The sequence below is a fragment of the Macrosteles quadrilineatus genome, unplaced genomic scaffold (assembly GCF_028750875.1).
Source record: "Macrosteles quadrilineatus isolate MER2022 unplaced genomic scaffold, UCM_ALF_1.0 Scaffold_1__1_contigs__length_201487025, whole genome shotgun sequence".
In the NCBI taxonomy this organism is placed as follows: domain Eukaryota; kingdom Metazoa; phylum Arthropoda; class Insecta; order Hemiptera; family Cicadellidae; genus Macrosteles; species Macrosteles quadrilineatus.
In genome coordinates, this window is record NW_026542594.1 from 103,100,367 (window position 1) to 103,119,827 (window position 19,461).

The 19,461-nt window shown below is 34.9% G+C and overlaps 2 protein-coding genes across 2 annotated transcripts in view; one reads left to right on the forward strand and one right to left on the reverse strand.

The window, feature by feature from the left end:
- Positions 1–16,652, forward strand: part of LOC129001622 (josephin-like protein) — an 85,105-nt gene extending 68,453 nt beyond the window's left edge. The window contains exon 6 of the mRNA XM_054429099.1: positions 15,492–16,652. The gene's annotated coding sequence lies outside the window, so the exon portion shown is untranslated. The remainder of the gene's footprint in view (positions 1–15,491) is intronic.
- The window catches only part of LOC129001541 (putative ammonium transporter 1), a 49,032-nt gene that overhangs the window by 6,494 nt on the left and 23,077 nt on the right, over positions 1–19,461 (reverse strand). Inside the window, exons 9-11 of the mRNA XM_054428907.1 lie at positions 17,670–17,788; positions 15,471–15,597; positions 543–638 (exon numbers count right to left, since the gene is read on the reverse strand). Of these exons, the coding sequence (XP_054284882.1) occupies positions 543–638; positions 15,471–15,597; positions 17,670–17,788 (342 nt within the window). The remainder of the gene's footprint in view (positions 1–542; positions 639–15,470; positions 15,598–17,669; positions 17,789–19,461) is intronic.

Below are 19,461 nucleotides of genomic sequence, written 5' to 3' on the forward strand. Positions count from 1 at the left end.
TTGTATTTCCTCCAACTTTTCAAGTTCTATTTCCATTTGTCTCCTGCTGCTTGATGTTGCTGATTTACTTTTTGTTTTTCTTGAACTACTAGAAGTAATGCTGGGTTGTCTCAATGCTACTTCTTGAGTGTCATTGTTTCCATTCTCAGAAACATTCTTTGATAATTTGTCAGTATCATTATTTTCATTCTGATCAGGGGTATACCTTTTTGGAGGTTTAACTTCTCTATTACTTTTTCTGTAAGACATGGTTCTTTTTTTTAGTTTCGGCACCAATATTAAATTGTCAATTATTAAAGTCAAAAATAAGAGAATAGTCAATTTCAGTACATTTCAACAACTATTTATTTACTCATTTTAACAATATTAAAAAACATGTGATAATTTATCTTCACAAATAAACCATACAACAGAAATCTAAGGATTAATCAATGGTCATACATATGTATGAAATTAGTCATTAACAAGCATATTCTTGTACAGTTTTTAGTTCAAAAAGTAATGTTAGAAATTGAAATAGCATAATAATGTGATATTCTTACTTTTATGAAGGCTGTTTTGGGAGATCTGTATAGGATAATCTATTGCCCAACCTTCAATTGGATAAGCAGGTTCATTGTGCTTGGTCGCATCCAAACCTGTAAAATATCAAAGCAGATACTTGTAATAAATAAATTAAACCATGGCCAAGGTTTAGAGTGACGATCTTGTTCTGTATCCAAAGTTAACCAGATTTACAATACAAAAAATCCACAGTATGTAATCCAGGTTTGAAGGTTCAAAATTGTTTGACGATGTAAAACTGGCTTTAGCTAAAAAAAACCTCACCTACTAAAAAATGATAACTTTGTGTTATTTTGTTATCAACAAGACTATTATTACCGTACTTTTCTCTTGCATCTTTTAGTTTCTTGTTACTAATTTGTGGTAGTAATTATTCCCTCTAATCTGCTTATAAATGAACTAGCTGTTACCCACGGGCTTCAAACCGTTTGACTTCATAAATATTAATAAAACTATTGATTGGTTAAGTTAAGCTGAAATAAACAAAACAGAATACAGCATTACAAACAAATAATTACACCAGATTTTAACTAGGTAGCGTTCGCAGAGGCATCCACAAAATTGAGCGGGGTCATCAAGGGTTCATATTATATCATTTTTACTATACTGCAGTAAAAACATTCGTTTTTAATGCAAGCGTTGCGGGTGTAAAGTAGCATTTTTACTCTTTAGGGAGTAAAAATCGTTTTTAGCCTCTGTCGAGTAAAAATCAGCTGTTGTCAACTCAGTTGTAAATTTTGATTGTAAACGATTGCATGTATTGAAAGTATGTATAGATCTGTGCTTCGTAATCATTTTAACCTACAGTCTACAGTCTCTTCCTGTAGCATTTTAGCATTGCAGATACATTAATCCATTCCCACACTCAACACTGCTCACCTTAACTACTTCCTTCACCACACCCTACGTCGTGGACCTGTTTCCCCCTCTTCCCATAGCATTTTAGGATTGCAGATACATTAATGTAATTGCCAAAGACAGTTCCCGTTCCCACTTTCTGCACTGCTAGCCTTTACTACTTCCTTCACCACTTCCTACGTCGTGGGGCCTGTTTCCTTTCCTTCTCAAAGCATTTTAGGATTGAATATACATTAATCTAACTGCCACAGACGGTTCTCACACTATGCTCATACTTTACTACTTCCTAAGCCACTTCCTACGTCGTGGACCTGTATTCATAACTTTCCATAACAATTTAGAATTTTAGATACGTTAATCTAATTGCCACAAACATTCCCCACACTCCGGACAGCTCGCCTTGACTACTTCCTTCACCACTTCCTACGACTCGGACCTGTTTTCCTCCATTCCCATAGCATTTTAGGATTGCAGATACCTTAATCTAATCGTCATAAACATTTCCCACACTGCGGACTGCTTGCTTTTACTACTTCCTTCACCACTCCCTACGTCTCGGACCTGTTTTCCTCCCTTCCCTTGGCATTATTGGATTGCAAATACCTTAATCTAATCGTCATAAAAAGATCCCACACTCCAAACAACTTGCCTTTACTACTTCCTTCACCACTTCCTACGCCATTGGCCTGTTTACCTCCCTTTCCATAGCATTTTAGTTTTGCAGATAACTTAATCTAATCGTCATAAACAGTTTCCACAGCCCGGACTGCTTGCATTTACTACTTCCATCACCACTTCCTACGTCACGGACCTGTTTCTTTTCTTCCAATAGCATTTTAGGATTGCAGATACCTTAATCTAATCGTTATAAACAGTTTCCACACTCCGAACGGCTCGCCTTGACTACTTCCTTCACCACTTCCTACGTCGCGGACCTGTTTTCCTCCCTTCCAAAGCATTTTAGGATTGCAGATACCTTAATCTAATCGTCATAAACAGTTTCCACACTCCGAACAGCTCGCCTTGACTACTTCCTTCACCACTTCCTACGTCACGGACCTGTTTCCCCCCCTTCCCATAGCATTTTAGGATTGCAGATACCTTAATCTATTGGTCATAAAAAGTTCCCACACTCCGGACTGCTCGCCTTTAGCCTACTCCTTCATTACTTCCTACGTCACCGAACTGTTTCCCTCCCTTTCCATGGCATTTTAGGATTGCAGATACCTTAATCTAATCGTCATAAACAGTTTCCACACTCCGGTCAGCTCACCTTGACTACTTCCTTCACCACTTCCTACGTCGCGGACCTTGTTCCTTCCCTTCCAATAGCATTTTAGGATTGCAGATACCTTAATCTAATCGTCATAAACAGTTTCCACACTCCAGACTGCTCACCTTTACTACTTTCTTCACTTCTTCCTACGTCACGGACCTCAAGCTAGCTATTGTCGTCATTTGATTATATTTATGATCCATACTTACCGTTTCTGTTCTAATATCTGTGGAATAATGCTATCCGCTATTCCTTTATCTACTGCATTCAAAAGTCAACAGCTGATCAAACGTCTTTGTTTTTGTTTATGTGTCAAATACTGCTTCCATAAGGATTACATTGAAACTTTGAGACCCAGTGGGGCGGATTCCTGAGAGACTTTTTTAACGCCATATAGTTGTTGGCACTCACCGATATGGTCTTTATCACTATGCAAAATTTGAAAACGATTGATTCAGCCTTCTAGGAGGAGTTTGCGTATTTCGAAATGCATAAGAGTCGACGTATAAGAGCTTCGCTCAATAAGGTAATAAATTGAAAGAATAACATACAAATAAGAACAGCTGAGGTATTTTTAACATTAAGTATGTGGAAAGTTCCCTTTGGAAAGCAATTATGACCTTAAAGGGCAATTTATAAAAATGGATAGTTTTGCGCAAGGTTTCTCCTCGTGACGAACATTTTAAGTATATGGTTTATGGGGGTGTGACTTGTAGTTTTCTCAAAAGTTCATGGGTACTTTCGGCTTTATATATAGATACCCAAAGGAATACCGTATATTAAAATGATAAATGATTAAAAATGATAAATTTTACAACAAATTTGCTACTAGAACAATACAACTAAAAATTCCCCAGCCGCAGCAAACCTGCGTACTAAACAAATGTATATTACCTGGTTGGATTTTCACCAAAATATTCCCCTTTAAATTGCCAGATTTATTTTTAGCGAATTTCCCATATAGGGAATAAGCTATTACCGTAGGTCTCATGGTAAGACCTAGACCCGGGACCGATTTACTTTTTTGTTTTCAGGTCCCCAGAGACCATAAACACCATCGGTTCAAATTCATATATATATATATATATTACTAAGTAAATCAAAATACCATAGTACCCTAAAAACATTTTTTTTATATTACTTACATGTTTCGGACATTAATGCCATGATCACAGTATATTATATAACCTATTAGTTTCTTTCATAATTAGTATTTTTCATGAAAGAAACTAATAGGTTATATAATATACTGTGATCATGGCATTAATGTCCGAAACATGTAAGTAATATAAAATAAAATGTTTTTAGGGTACTATGGTATTTTGATTTACTTAGTAACATTTAAAGTAGCCCTCATTGATGTATACAATAACAAAATATATATATATATTTATATATTTATATATGTGTCCGTTAGCGCGATAACTCGAGAAAAAAAGATCCGATTTTGATGAAATTTGGTACAAACGTGTAAACCTACGTTTATTTGAACGAATTTGTGAACCAGCATAATCGGACCATGGGAACAGGGGTTTATGGGGGGTTTTATGGGGTAAAAATGGGTTTTCCCATTTTTTACCCTAAAAACAAAAAAAATTGCAATTTCTTTCTCAACCATTTTGTAGAGCTTAAAAAAAGAAATAATTTAGTATATTGAAGCGCTGTTGTATGCCTAACGGTCACGGAGAAAATAAAAAAAAGTGTAATTTAAAATTCCCATGTTATTCTTATGGAGAAAATGAAAACTGTTTACTTGTTTATGGATATATATTGATAAAATTTGGCAAATTTATTTATTTCATCCTATACTATTGACATATGGTCAAAAAACACTTTTTACCTTCCCCGTAGCAGCAAACCTAAGCACTTGTTAAATCTAATGTTATTTAAATTGGGAATAAATATGTCTTATTTATGGAAACATTTTAGTAAAAATGTAATCAGACAAGTTGAAATTCGCTTAGTATGCAGGTTTGCTGCGACGGGGGTATTATTTATAGAAAATTAATTTTAATGAGTACTTAGCTGCTACAGTGATGATAATAAAGTGTGTTTTTTATCAAAATGATAATAGCTTAGTATGAAATGACAGTCAATTTTGATCAAAATACATTAAACAAGCAAACTACAAACAACAGTTGTTATTAATCCTACTAATATTATAAATGAGAAAGTTTGGATGTATGTATGTTTGTGACAAGTAAACACGAAAAATACTGGTCGGATCGGGTTGAAATTTGGTGTGATGATAGCTTACATTCCCGATTAACATATAGATGCATTCTTATCTGAAAAGTCCTTTTGGCCTCCGCCCCAGTGGCTTTGTAGTTTCCCATGTTAACCTTATGAGTAATCATATTTAAAAGGAATAAAAGAATTTTGTCAGCTGTTTCAACTACACAATTTGGTTCTATCCTATGCTCTAATACGAGCAATGTTTGCTTGTATGTATGCTTGCTTGCTTGCAAAAAAGATCTCGAAAACGGCTCCGACGATTTTCTTCAAATGTTGTAAATAGTTTATTTCTGGCCTAAAAACGAGTTAACTGCAGTTAGAACTGCCAACAAAAATCTAATTACGTAGAAAAATGAAACTGAAAATCACATTTTTTAACATTAGTCTTATGGGTTGCTAGGTAACAATGTTGGATGAATTAAATAACAAGGATAAAGTAAACAAAAGACTTGAAGTTGTAGCATGTGTTCATAATAGGCCAACTACCCACAGTATACCAGTGGCGTAACAGAAGGGCCCGCAGGGCCCGCGATGCGGGGGGGCCCGGGAGCTGAGGGGGCCCGCGAACCGGTGAGCGGGAAACGGTGAGCGGAGAGGCCCGTGAGACGAGTGGGGCCGAAAAATTGGAGTTCATTCATTCAATAATTGTATTGAACAAGTAATAACATTGATGTTATTAATAATATGTTGTTATCAGTTATCGTTTAATTTCGTTAGGCCTCTTCAGTGATAACGAACTAGGGTAACAAATTTAACATGTTATAACGTGGGTCTTTGATTATTATGCAATCTTACTTTCGTCACCGAGAAATATTTTACTCCTCGGTGATTTCGTACACTGCTTATGTCGTCTGCAATCATTTTGTTACTTTGGAGCCTGGAGTCATGAACGTTGGCTGGGGCATTTAATATTGTATTATTTTACATTTTAGCTTTGTCCTAATATTGATTGTGTTTTGTTAAATACAATATACTGCTACTCTACTGACTGTGTTTGTTAGCCCCACAATTAACCATTACTAAAGACATTAGTTGTAAGATAAACGCTTACAACATAATAAGACGCTTGAAATCCATACAAAGATAAAATAAGAAATGCAATAGGCTATTTTAGCCTGTGATTATAGTACGTCAATCTATTAAACTAACCAGCTTTTAGTGTATGAGTTAATTATAACCAAAGAGTTACATTAACCTAATAAATTAATACTTTCTCATCCTTCAGTCATATTTGGGTTTAAATACGCACATATTGGCGTCCCCATCTTAAATAATTGATTGATTGACTTTAATGATTTACTTTGAAATGGCGACCATACCAATGTAGGTATTTTAAGCCAAGAATTAATGGAGATGAGTAGCCCAACCTTTTAGTGTTGAAAGGGACTAAGGCCGACATATTCCTTAGACATTAGACACAGATGTTAATTAATTAGCTAATACAGCAAAATAAAAGGCAATTAAGGGGCCTAAGGTGGTTAATAGGGGAATTCTAACCACATTTTGCCTTGTAATTAACGAATTAGTCTAATTATCAGGGAAATAAAAATGGATAACATGTGTAATAAATTAAATGTAAAGTTTTTAACCTCCTTGATATAAACATTCTGATAGACGGATGGAAAATAAGGGGTTTTTATTTGATTTCAAAACTATTTACAAACACTAAAACTGATATAATGATGTAGTGATGTAACACTTCCATCAAACCACGACTGAAAATACTTAACACATACCCTTTTATGGAACATATCTCACAATTTAATATTTTAATTTAATATTTTTTTTTCATAATTTATTTACCACTCATTTTATGATTAATCTGCTTGATCATTGTATAGGTGGTCCACAAAATACTCTGGTGGGAGGGGGAGGGCGTTTGATTGTGTTGTATTGGTGGTCTAAAAATAACTCATGAGTGGGGGGGGGGCCAAAAAATAAGTTTGCAGGGGGGTAAGTTTGCATAAAAATTTGTTACGCCACTGCAGTATACTAGCAAATTACAAATACAGTACAAAAGGAAAAACATCACTTGTTAATATTTAGCAAAGATTATACTGAAGATTACTCGATACATTGTAGTCAAGGGCAGCAGTGCGAAGTCTAGGATCTGTTTATGACGATTAGATTAAGGTATCTGCAATCCTAAAATGCTATGGGAAGGGAAGGAAACAAGTTGCGACATAGGAAGTGGTGAAGGAAGTATATAAGCAACTTATAAGAGCTTATAAGAACTTATAAGAGCAATCATAAAATGCTATGGGAATAGAGGGAAACAGGTCCAAGACGTAGAAGTGGTGAAGGAAGTAGTCATGGCGAGTAGTCCGGAGTGTGGGAACTGTTTATGACGATTAGATTAAGGTATCTGCAATCTTAAAATGATATGGAAAGGGAGGAAAACAGGTGCGCGAAATAGGAAGTGGTGAAGGAAGTAGTCAAGGCGAGCTGTTGGAGTGTGGGAACTGTTAAGAACGATAAGATTAATGTATCTGCAATCCTAAAATGCTATGGGAAGAGAGGGAAACAGGTCCACGACGTAGGGTGTGGTGAAGGAAGTAGTTAAGGTGAGCCGTGTGGAGTTTGGGAATGGATTTATGTATCTCCAGTACTATGGTGCTTTCAGAGTGAACTAATGATTTTCCCCGAGCAAAGCTTGGCCCCAGGTACTGATAATAAATAGCGTTAAAAAGTTATAAGGTTTACCAACAGGGTGCAGCACTATTAAACTTTTTTGAATTTGAACTAACTAACAACAAAAAGCTGTGATATACAATTGAGGGGGCGATGTCTACTTGTACCGGCGTCTAGTTGTACCTGCTGCATTTTGGTGACAGGCGTCTAGTTGTACCCCGTCCAAAGCTGTAGAGACAACTTGACGATGGTGCGGACGTCTAGTTGTCTCTACGTCTAGTTGTCTCTACGTCTAGTTGTACCTCTTAAAAATCTACAGGTACAACTAGTCGGGAACGTCACCGTCTACTTGTACCTCATACGTCTGCGTCTACTTGTACCTACGACTACTTGTACCTACGACTACTTGTACCTACGACTACTTGTACCTACGACTACTTGTACCTACGACTACTTGTACCTACGACTAGTTGTACCTACGCCTACTTGTACCTACGTCTAGTTGTACCTGCGGCTAGTTGTATCTCCCCTTCAACTTGTCACCGGTTTAAGAGATTTATTTTATTTCTTTAAAAATCATACAATCTTACAACAATTTATTATAAACAACTTGCTACAAAAGCCAGGAAAATTTGGCTTGTCTGCAGCTCATTGAGAAATCAATACACAACCTAAACGATATTAAATAGAGATTTGATCATATTGTCATAGCATCTCTTTATAAGAAATCTGTCCGGAGTATGTGCAATTTTGGTTTATTAAACTTATTGGTAAATTGGTGTAAGATTGTTTTAGGTTTATTCGTAATCCGGACGCATACGAAGTTGAAGCTTTTGCTTTGGTATTAACAGTCAAGTAAAATAAATAAATAATTAAATAATCTTATAAATTTAAGAAAATGGGTTATTCGTTTGGCTCTGCTACCCGACCATTTTTATTATTGAGGTCTCAAATTAAAGGTATGCACGCACAGATTTGCCATCAAGCATCGGCGTATATTTTTCTATTACTGTATCTCACTCGGCTTATACGTAAACGAAATTGCTCCCCATGTTTTTCTTATGGGAGTTAAATTTGGTTTTCATGATTTTCTTCCTTAGGCTAAACAAATCATGTTAACAATTTAATTTTCGAGTTGTTCTAATTCTTATAACGTAGTTTTCTAAAGTTATCTGTTGTGGCTGCCTAGAAATAATCGGACGTTTGTTTCTCCTTTGAAAATGTATTGATAATTATAGTAGTGGTATTTAATTATGTTACAAGACTATGACAAATTGCCAATTATTGAGTCAACTTGGTCCCCACGCACAGGCTTCGCATATGTGGGCCCTGTCGATTTTCAGAAATTACGTCCATTCTGTATCTATTATTCTTTTGTTATGAATTGCTTTTGATTTTATTTATTTGATTTAATTTTACTATGGTATTTTTCCGGACAAACTCCATTAAACATATAGCACGGGTCGAGGTTAATTTAACAACTTAAAACTAATTCATTCAACAATAGTTTACCTGAAAACTATTTTACTAATATTTGTTTAAAGTTTTACAGAATACACTTACACATGATGCTATTGTATGTTTTTATTTATACATGATATAGGTACTTACAACAAAACTTGTGAATTTTTGTGTTTATTTATACATTTATTGTATGGCAACAACGTAAACTTAAAGATAGGAGCGAGTGTATGCAATTCCAAGATAGAGTTTAGTATTCACCGATCCTGCGATAGTTTAAGAGTATATTTCGTACCTAGGGCCGAAAATGACTTTTTTTCAGCTCGGGATCATTTTTAAGTTCGAGACGAAGATGAAATCGGTCCGTGGCACGATTGCTGTTTTTCACCAAACTATACAAAACTGAGAAAATATATCAATAATGTAGGCAAGCATGTTTCTTTACAACCTTTTTATCAGCTCGTGAACATCACAGAGAAAATATCCGCATATCGGTGGAAATGTATTTTCCTGTCGATCTACAGAATGCCTTTATAAATTAAAATAGGCTAAAAAGACATAAAAAAAGAATTGAGTGAAAATTTAAAAACGTACGTTTTCAGGAAAAGCACTTTGCAAATTTTTTCCCCCTTTTTTCAAAACTTTTATTATTATTTTTATTTCATTAACATTTGAAGTTTCATAAAATGTCCATGGTAACGCAATATCTTTGGTAGTTTTTTTTTTAAAGAGCATCTTTAGTGGAAAAACACAAAATCCTGTCACGACCATAACGGACGTTTAAATGAATATTAAAAATGGTTAATATTATTTTTATAACTATGTTTTGCTATAAACTAATTTACTTTTATGACCATTATACAATAAAAAGGTCCCTGAGCTTTTGGTATATTTGGTCTTTCTAGAAAAAAATAAAAAAAACTCAAAAAATTGAAAACAAGCCAATAAAATCTTTTTAAGTTTGTATAACTCCGAAAAAACTTACCTGAGATCCGAAAAATCGTTATGTTTGTATAGAGGTGTGCTTCTTTTGTGTATACAACATTGTAATATGACGATATTTTAATTTTTGAAATTTTTATGATAGAAATCATAAACGTGATGGTCAGGGACAAGCGTTACGGTCGTGAATTGTCTGGAATAATCTAAATCTTTCTAAACAATCTATCAATTATACTGTTAGTTATAATAAAAATATGTGTTTCAATTGAACTAAACTGTTCAATTTACAATTATATTAAAGTTATTGTCACGACCAAACACACTATAATCCATAAGGCTGGATTGGTCGTGAAAAAACCCGCGATGGTCGTGAAACTTTGGTCGTGAAATTACGTGTTATTTGGCTCTGTTCTGGTGGTAGCCTTGTACGTCATGTTCGAGGATACAAAGTGGACTTCTAGGTTAATCTAGCAATTGAAATATCTAATAAACAAAAATTAACACCATGTCTACTTCATCGAATGACTACGTACGGTCATGGACACACCAAAATTACAAAAAACACAATCTTTCCTTTATTAATCTTGCTATTCATCCTTTCAACTCGAAACGACCGGCACTACAATCCTGACGTACACCCCGAACTAGTCTCTAAAACCAACTGACTCCATCGACGCCAGGCTTGCCACTGTCGTGCTCCAAAGTTGAAAATTTTTCCCAAATGGTCGTGACGCCAAATCGAGGGACAGACTTATTTTGTCATGGTAGTCAGTTTGCAATGACAATAAAATTATAATATGCTCCTTTTATGTAAATTTAATATCCATTGATGACATAAAAATATGGCTTTATATATTTCGGCATGAATAATTAGTCTAAAAACAGCGTGAAAGTTGGAAAATGTACCCTAGGGACATGTCATGGTCGTGAATTTCGAGACTTTAAAAATACGAAAAAAATACCTAGAACCTATTTAAAACCAAATAAATGTGTGTAACATGTTGCCCCCGTCCCAAAAAATATTAAAACACATAATAATAAATTACAAATCCAATAACTACGAAGTAAAAGGCCAGGGACATGAAAACGTACGTTTTTAAATTTTCACTCAATTACAAATGTTTAAAACTAACATGGGTTTAACGGGTTGCTATGCTGGTGACGAAATAACAACTAATTATGAAAATAAAATCAAAACAAATGGAACATATTCCAATCACATTTATTATTTACAGTGTATGTTAAATGGAGAAGTATGTGTAGTACATTGCATAGTTTTTGTCGAGTTTTCAACCGCTGGACCTCAACTTCATTGTACACTTCATTGTTCATTGATCACTGGGAAATCCATTGTAAACTATAGGATATGCACACTAATCAATACAAATACTTTAAGGTTATGTGAAAAAATATTTAAAGGAATCAGCAAAAATAGTAATACATAATTGCTGGGCAGCGGTCTATTGCAATTCATTAGGGATATACTGCTTGTATATTTAATGATATATATAAATGTTTTAATTAAATAAGCGATTTTCGGTACTAGGGCTGGAAAATTTTAATCTATATAAATAAAATTAGAGTTTTGTCTGTACATTGCTCAGAATTATATACTTTTAGGTTATTTTTACGTTTTATACATTAAAGAAGCAGAAACGAGTCTTGTCTCAATTTCTGTCTGTCTGTCTGTCTGTCTGTCTGTCTGTCTGTCCCTTTGTCTGTAACACTCAAGATGGCATTTTACGCAATCTTCTCCGTGAAAACCAGAGTACATAACAAGATCCAAGTCATTTTAATGTATTCACTGGATTGGCGAGAGTGTCTTTAGTGATTTAAATATAGCCTCACTACTTTGTAAATAAAATTACGGACGTTCAAAAATGCAGTTTTGTGCGATTTTTGTCAAATTTTCGTTCAATTTTTATCAGATAATCGTCTATGAAATAACGAACAGCTGTTCGGATCAAGATTATTTTTTCTAGCTGTCAATGACATGTTTACAAATGTTGTTTACAAATACCGCAACTATTTCGAATCACGTTTTGAAAGCAAATCCCAACCAAGTGAGATTAAAAACGTTTTTCTTATATAACGGATTTAATTAATCGCAAGTGCAATAATATAGTCTAATAGTGTAACCGTAAATGAAATTAAATAACTAGACATCGTCCAAATCGGAACCAGAAATTCTTTGAGTATAAAATGTTTCTTGAGTTTTGACAACCAGAAAGAAGAAGACCTTGAATCAGTGTTGTATAGGGCTGTGACACTGAAATGATCGTCGCCAATAGCTTACAAAAAAGGTTTCCACTCATTGACGGCGCTTCAATGGCGGTTGTGTAAAGTGCAAAGTAAAAAATCACAACTGCAGTGGGTGATTGTAACAGAGGTTTAACAGAGGAAGTGCTAAACTCGTTTTTCCAATGTGTCACTTTCTGTTTCTACTCACCGTGTGATGCAATCGCTGGACCATACAGCCAATAGGCCCATAGTTCATATCTTGGGTACGTAAGCCTACATATTTATTCATAACAACCTTTTTGACGACGATCCTTGATACCGGTACTTTTCCATAAAATACATGGCGTACCTACTTAAAAAATAAAATTACAAATGACCAAAACCCCAACATTGTGTAATTTTCGTCACATTTCCTTCTAATGTTAATAGATATATAATAGATAGATATACTAATCATTGTTTAGAGAATGCGTAATCTATTTTATAACAAAAAGTTGTTTGGGTAAGGTTGCTTTTTTTCAAACTGACACCGATAAGTTTACGCTATAACTTTTTACGAGAAAATCCAAAAGCAAGAGATCAATAACCTCGGGACTAGATATTAATGTATTTAATTGGTCCGATTTACTATAGTTCTTAGGTAGGTTCTTACGTAGGTACTGGTTCTTTTCCTTAGAACCGGTAGTTTACAAATTTGATATCGTTGGTGTTGCACCTTATTTATGAGAGCCGTCCGTATTTAATTTAAGTAATGTCTTAACTCTGTATAAGTTTTGCTTTTTCTGTCTGGATTCCAAATCTTAGCTTACCCGGTATGCTAAGAAAATGATAACCTATTTGAGTAAAACATTTGTTGGGCAAACCATCATGAATTGTTTACGCCTTTATATTGTTTATGTATCAATAGTTCGTGGCCTTTGTTGGATTGTTGTATTGTGTTGTTTTGTTGTATGTTGGTAACGCATTAATGTCCTTATTTCTCAGTGTTTCACGGAATGGACAAGAGCACCTTTGATACTGAAAATGTCAACCGGAATAAAGTGTTAAATGGTGAGGTTGAGGTAGTACTTTAAATACGTCCGATGTGGAAAGTAACTTTCAATTTATAGGCCTACTTTAGGGCTACGCTTCATGGATCTATAAAACATTTTTAGCGAATTTCCCATATAGGGAATAAGCTATTACCGTAGTACTCATGGTAAGACCTGGACGCGGGACCAATTTTTTTTTTCGTTTTGAGGTCCCTAGAGGTCAAAAACACCATCCGTTCAAATTCATATATATATATATATATATTTATATATTTATATATTTATATATATATATATGTGTCCGTCAGCACGATAACTCAAGCAAAAGTTATCCGATTTTGATGAAATTTGGTACAAACGTGTAAACCTACGTTTATTCGAACGAGTTCGCGATCCAGCATGATCGGACCATGGGAACGGGTGTTTACGGGGGGTTTTATGGGGTAAAAATAGGTTTTTCCCATTTTTGACCCAAAAAACTTAAAATTTTGCAATTTATTTCCAAACCATTTTGTAGAGCTTAAAAAAACAAATAATTTAGTATATTGAAGCGATATTGTGCGCCTAACGGTTACAGAGAAAATTCCAAAAAATTGTAAATTTAAAATTCCCATGTTATTCTTATGGAGAATAAGTAAACTGTTGTAGTTTGCTTGTTTATGAACATATTTTGATCAAATTTGGAAAATGTTTTTATTTCTTACTAACTATTAACATTTTACAAAAAAAATTTTACCCTCCCTGATGCAGCAAACCTAAGTACTTGTTAAACTAATTCTATTTAAATCGGGAATAAATGTTATATTTTTAAGTAGACATTTCAGTGTAAATGCAATCAGTCAAATGGAAATTCGCTTAGTCTGCAGGTTTGCTGCGGCGGGGGTATTTAGTTTAATCATTGGACATATGGACCAACACGATCCGGGTGACATTTAATTGCGAAGCATTTATTTTGGCTTGAACTGTCAGATACTGTATTTGCGAAGGTTTATATATAATAGTTTTGCCAGCATATCTGCAAATATGCAAACTAATTGCTGTTCTTAATCTTAATATAAGAAGGTTTCAACTGACTACTTTAAGATCCCCGTGCGTAGAACGGGCACACAGCTAGTCACAACTATAGCTGCCATTTCGACCCTGGACAGCAATGCGTAGCTTTCAGCCTCCAATTAACGTCTGTAAAACTACTAAAACATCGTATTGCGGTGAAAAATATTTGCCAATCATACTCAATCGACTCGGAACACTGCAGTTCCTGATTTAATTAAGGGTATTATTAAAAAGTACTCGTGCAGTAATCAATTAAACAGGGTAACGAATTGAAGGATAGATACAACTAGACTATAAGGACGCAAAATACGCGTAGGTACAACTAGACGTAGGGACTACTAGACGGAGGGACCACTAGTCGTAGAGACTACTAGTCGTAGGGACTACTAGTCGTAGGGACAACTGGTCGCATCCGTACAAGCTAGGTGATACTACTTGTCGGTGGGATACACGTCTAGTTGTACCTACGTCTACTTGTACCTACGTCTAGTTGTACCTCCTAAAAATCTGCAGGTACAACTAGTCGGGTGAGCCACCGTCTACTTGTACCTACGTCTAGTTGTACCTACGACTAGTTGTCCCTAGGCCTCGAGGTACAAGTAGACGGAGGGACAACGAGACGGAGGGACAACGAGACGCGGTCCCCAATTGAGAACTTTACTTTATCTATTGTTTAGTTGCAGTGGTAGAACATTATGGATTATATGGCTATAGTAGATGTGCTATACTTTTCTTAAACCATGTCCTCTCCCATTGCAAACGCAAAGCCAAGTATAACTGCAATAAGAATTTTATACTTGTACTCCAACGCCGTACGAAGAACGGGTACTCTGCTAGTTCTCCATAAGAATAATATTGTAATTTTAAATGTACAGTTTTTTGGAACTTTCTCTGTAACCATTAGGCCTACTATAACACTTAAGTATACTAAATTACTTGTTTTTTTTTAGCTCTACTAAGTAGTTTATAAAATTGTTATGTTTTATGTTTTGGTGGTCAAAAATGGGAAAAACAAATTTTACACCATAACCCATTCCCCACAGTATGATCATGCTGGTTCGCAAACTTGTTAAAAAAATGTAGGTGATTTATACATGATACATATAGGTTTTGTTAATAGGCCTTGATTGAACACTTATGTTCACTTCCGCACCACCAAGTTGTATTTTAAAACTTACCTCTAATCTCTTGTTCCTCAGAAACTCTAAGTTGGCCAGATATCCACAGTGATCCAAACAATACAACACTGCAGCAGGCTGACCACAACACAATAGCACCACCTCCTGCCAAGTTAACCACCAGTTGCTGTAACAGATGAAAATTCTAATTTGAGAGATATCATAATATTTTCCAGTAACTGGGATTGGAGAAAAGGGTTTGATTCAAAAATTTCTTGTTGCCTTCAATATACTTCATAACATTTGCATTCACAATTAATTGAGGTCATGTGATCTAAAGATAACTTCAATTTAAACTGCCCAATGTCATGTTTTTATTTTACAAAGTTTGAGGCAAATTTTCCATGTGTTTGAGCATAGGCGTAACTGGGATGACCCAAGAGGGTGGTGTTACACCCGAAGGTCTTGAATACCCCCCAGGGAACCGAGGAAAATGTTTGAAAATTAGACCTGTAAACTTGCGTTTTAGGCTATTTAGAGATATCTATATTTGGACTTTATGGACTCTGAAACCGTTCGACAGATTGTAATGAAACTTTTAGGCATTATTAAGCATTATTCAAGGATGGTTTGTGTAAAGTTTGGTGCAGATCCGTCAAAAGGGCTCCGCCCCAGTGGCTGTAGAGTTTCCCATGTTAACCTTATGAGTACTCATATTTAAATGGAATTAAAGAATCTTAACAGCTGTTTTGACTAAACAATTTAATTCTATGATGATCGATAGCATTAAAAGGTTACAAAATGTACCAACAGGGTGCAGCACTATTAATTGTCTAAATTTATGACAACAGTTGCTTTTTTCAACCAAGCAGCTGTGATACAAAATTATAACTGTCAAAGTAGGATTGTTTACAGTTATGTTTATCTAGTAGTTATGTTAGTTAGTAGTTATGTTTATGTTGTATCAGTTATGTGGGCATGTAGGGACATAAGTCCCTAAAAAGCTCAAAATGTAAAACAATTTATTTTCATATTCAAACAAACTAAGAATTAAATTATTTATTTGTCAAAATTGATATGCCTGTACACTATATCTTTGTCTAAAAAGTCTCTTTGCTTTGGTCGTTGTTTATGAAATCCACCGTTCGTCCTTTATGCGTTACAGGCGTTACTAAACGACCATCCGATTGTAATGAAACTTTTGGGAAGTAAATAAGTACTGATACAAAATGAACAGTGTTTTATTATCCACATTGAGTAATACTGGCTTGGAAATATAGCATGACTCTATTGTAAAAAAAATCAGCTGTATATGGCTTCCAATGCTACGCTTATGGGAAGCATTTGACGTTATATCTAAATTTCAGTTAAAATTTTGAGAATTCCATTGTTTTTCCCGCCGTCACGGGATAGAGACCTTTAATTTGAGCTCTCTCCTGTCGTTATACAACATCCCAGCCGCCAACAATTTTGACGAAAAGTATCAGTTTATGTACCATAAATATACAGATTTTTGATAGTGTGTGAATAAGGAGTTTTATTTTGTTAAGTGCGTAATTCATTGACTTATTGACCTTCTTCTTTCCAAAATGTTTATAAAAACCTATTGAATTTGTATGGTTTATTTCCCAAAAAAAAATGTCTGGGAAACAAAAGTAGCCAGTTAATATTTTAAGTTAATACTTTTAGTGGATTACCAAAAGTTTATCTACATACAGCAGACCTATGGAATAATAATTATTCTCTTAAATGTTATCTTCCCGTTGCGAAGCACGGGTATGGTGGCTAGGCTAGTATAAATCAAATATTTCAATTGTAAGAAAAAAATTATCGTAAAAATTAGTTTAAGGTCAAGGGGGTTCAAACCCCTAAACAGAGTGGGGCTCTGGATACGCCCCTTTAGGATTGCAGATACATTAATATAATAACTGCTGTATGATTATGCTTAGAACAAATCCCCCAGGTGTTAAATAGAGAATGTTTGTACTGCTTCGTGTGCTGAAACCAGACTGTTTTCATTCATTATTAAACAAAATCACGTCTCCAATACAACCACAAGAGATACTGGAAACAAAACACAAAGCTTATTGAGGATCCCAGAGGTCTTGTCACTAAAAACTATCAGAGAGTTAAATTAGTATGGGTATGTAATCGTAATTTATATTTTTAAATCTGTGATTATGTAAGTGATGAAAATAAAACTGGGAACAGGTTAATAATATTGCAAATAAGTGCAGTATTTCAATCTCTCAAAATTACCTTCAAGGATGCGTCATTCAGCCCAAAAATGACTCCATTTGGAATAAACATCGGTCCAGCAATTAGTCCAAAAAATCCTCCTCCAAAATGTACACCAACTGCATCCAAGGGGTCATCCACTATGTAATGTAAACTATAATTATTGCTCTTGTCGATATACACATTAGTAACACAAGTGAGTTTACCAAAAGCACTTTGCACCCCATCTATTTAAATACATTTCCTACTTTTGAAATAAAAATATCCCTGCTGCAGCAAACCTGCAGACTAAGGGAATTTCCATTTGCCTGATTTGATTTTAAATTAAATCTATATAAATAACATTAGGTTTAACAAATACCTATGTTTGCTGCTACAGGGAGGGTAATAAAGTGTGTTTTTAGTGAAATACGAGTAGCTTAGTATAAAATTAGTAAATTTGCCAAGTTTTATCGAAATATATCCATGAACAAGCAAACTACAACATAGTTTACTAAATTCTCCCTAAGAATAACATGGGAATTTCAAATTTTTAATTTATTCCATTTCGTCCGTAACCAATTACCGCACAAAAACACTCACATAAAAAAAAATTACTCAAGTTATCGCTTTCATGGACATATATATCCTTGTATATAATTCTGTAAGACAAATTTTTTACCAGAAAATTGTGGGCGTCTGATAAGTCGCAGAAAAGTGGGAGAGGTCTTAAATTAAAGGTCTTGACCCCAGGGACTCGGAAAAAATTGCAGAATTCCCTTAAAGTTACCAGGAAACGAGATATAACGTTGAATATCCACCATAAGAAAAGCATGGGGACTGAAAAGAGTCTGCATTCTAATCAGCTGTTTCTTATATATTTGCAATGTTTACATTTATTCCGAAAGTCAATGTTGTCAAATTATGTTTCAAAACTAAATGTATTTGTATAATTTTTTGTTTTCCGTTTTTATAATGAGTTAAGTAACTATACAGGGTATCGGAAGACCTGCAGGACGGGGAAGAGTATTCAGGAATTTTTTTTTCCGTTTTTATAATGAGTGAAGTAACTAGACAGGGTAGGTAGAGGAAGACCTTCAAGACGTGGAAGAGTATCCAGGAATTCAACCGACACAAGAAATGCTGAAAGAGAACGTCATGTAAGGCCTAACTATGAAAGAAATGCACAAGCTGGTTTAGACAACCTTCAAAACCTGCCTTCAAAACAACCTTCAGAAGAACGCTGGAAAATGAGTTGAGTGTTGTTTCTCACAATATAAGTCCTCAAAATGGCACGTGCATGCATTGTGGGGCATTTCACTTCGCAGAGGAGGCCACAAATGGACATTTCAACGCATGTTGCCACAATCGACTCATTACCATGCCACAACCAATTAAGCATAACTGGATGTTACAGGCTGATGTGTTTCTTTTGGAATTAAAGTTGGCACTTCACACTCATTGTTGCCTGTCAATGCATAAGTTGCTGACCTTTTTAGGACTAGACTGTCATCCCATAAGCTGTTTATGTTCTCTGTATTCATCTGGAGATATACGACTGTCATCCCAAAAGTGGTGTATGTTCCGTGTATTGACAAACTAAAAGAAATGTTTTTACATGATTCTAACTTCATAAAAAACGTAAGGTAATACAACAGTGCAATGGCTTTTGCGCCCCTTTCCGTTACACTAAAAGAGGTTCCAGGAAATGAGCCTTACTGTTTTAAAACTCAGGGTCAAATTCATAGATATATTTCTCACTTACTACCGCAAAATGTTGAGTTGCCTACATATGGACAATAGTGTCTACAAAAAGAATATTGGCCCCGGGCCT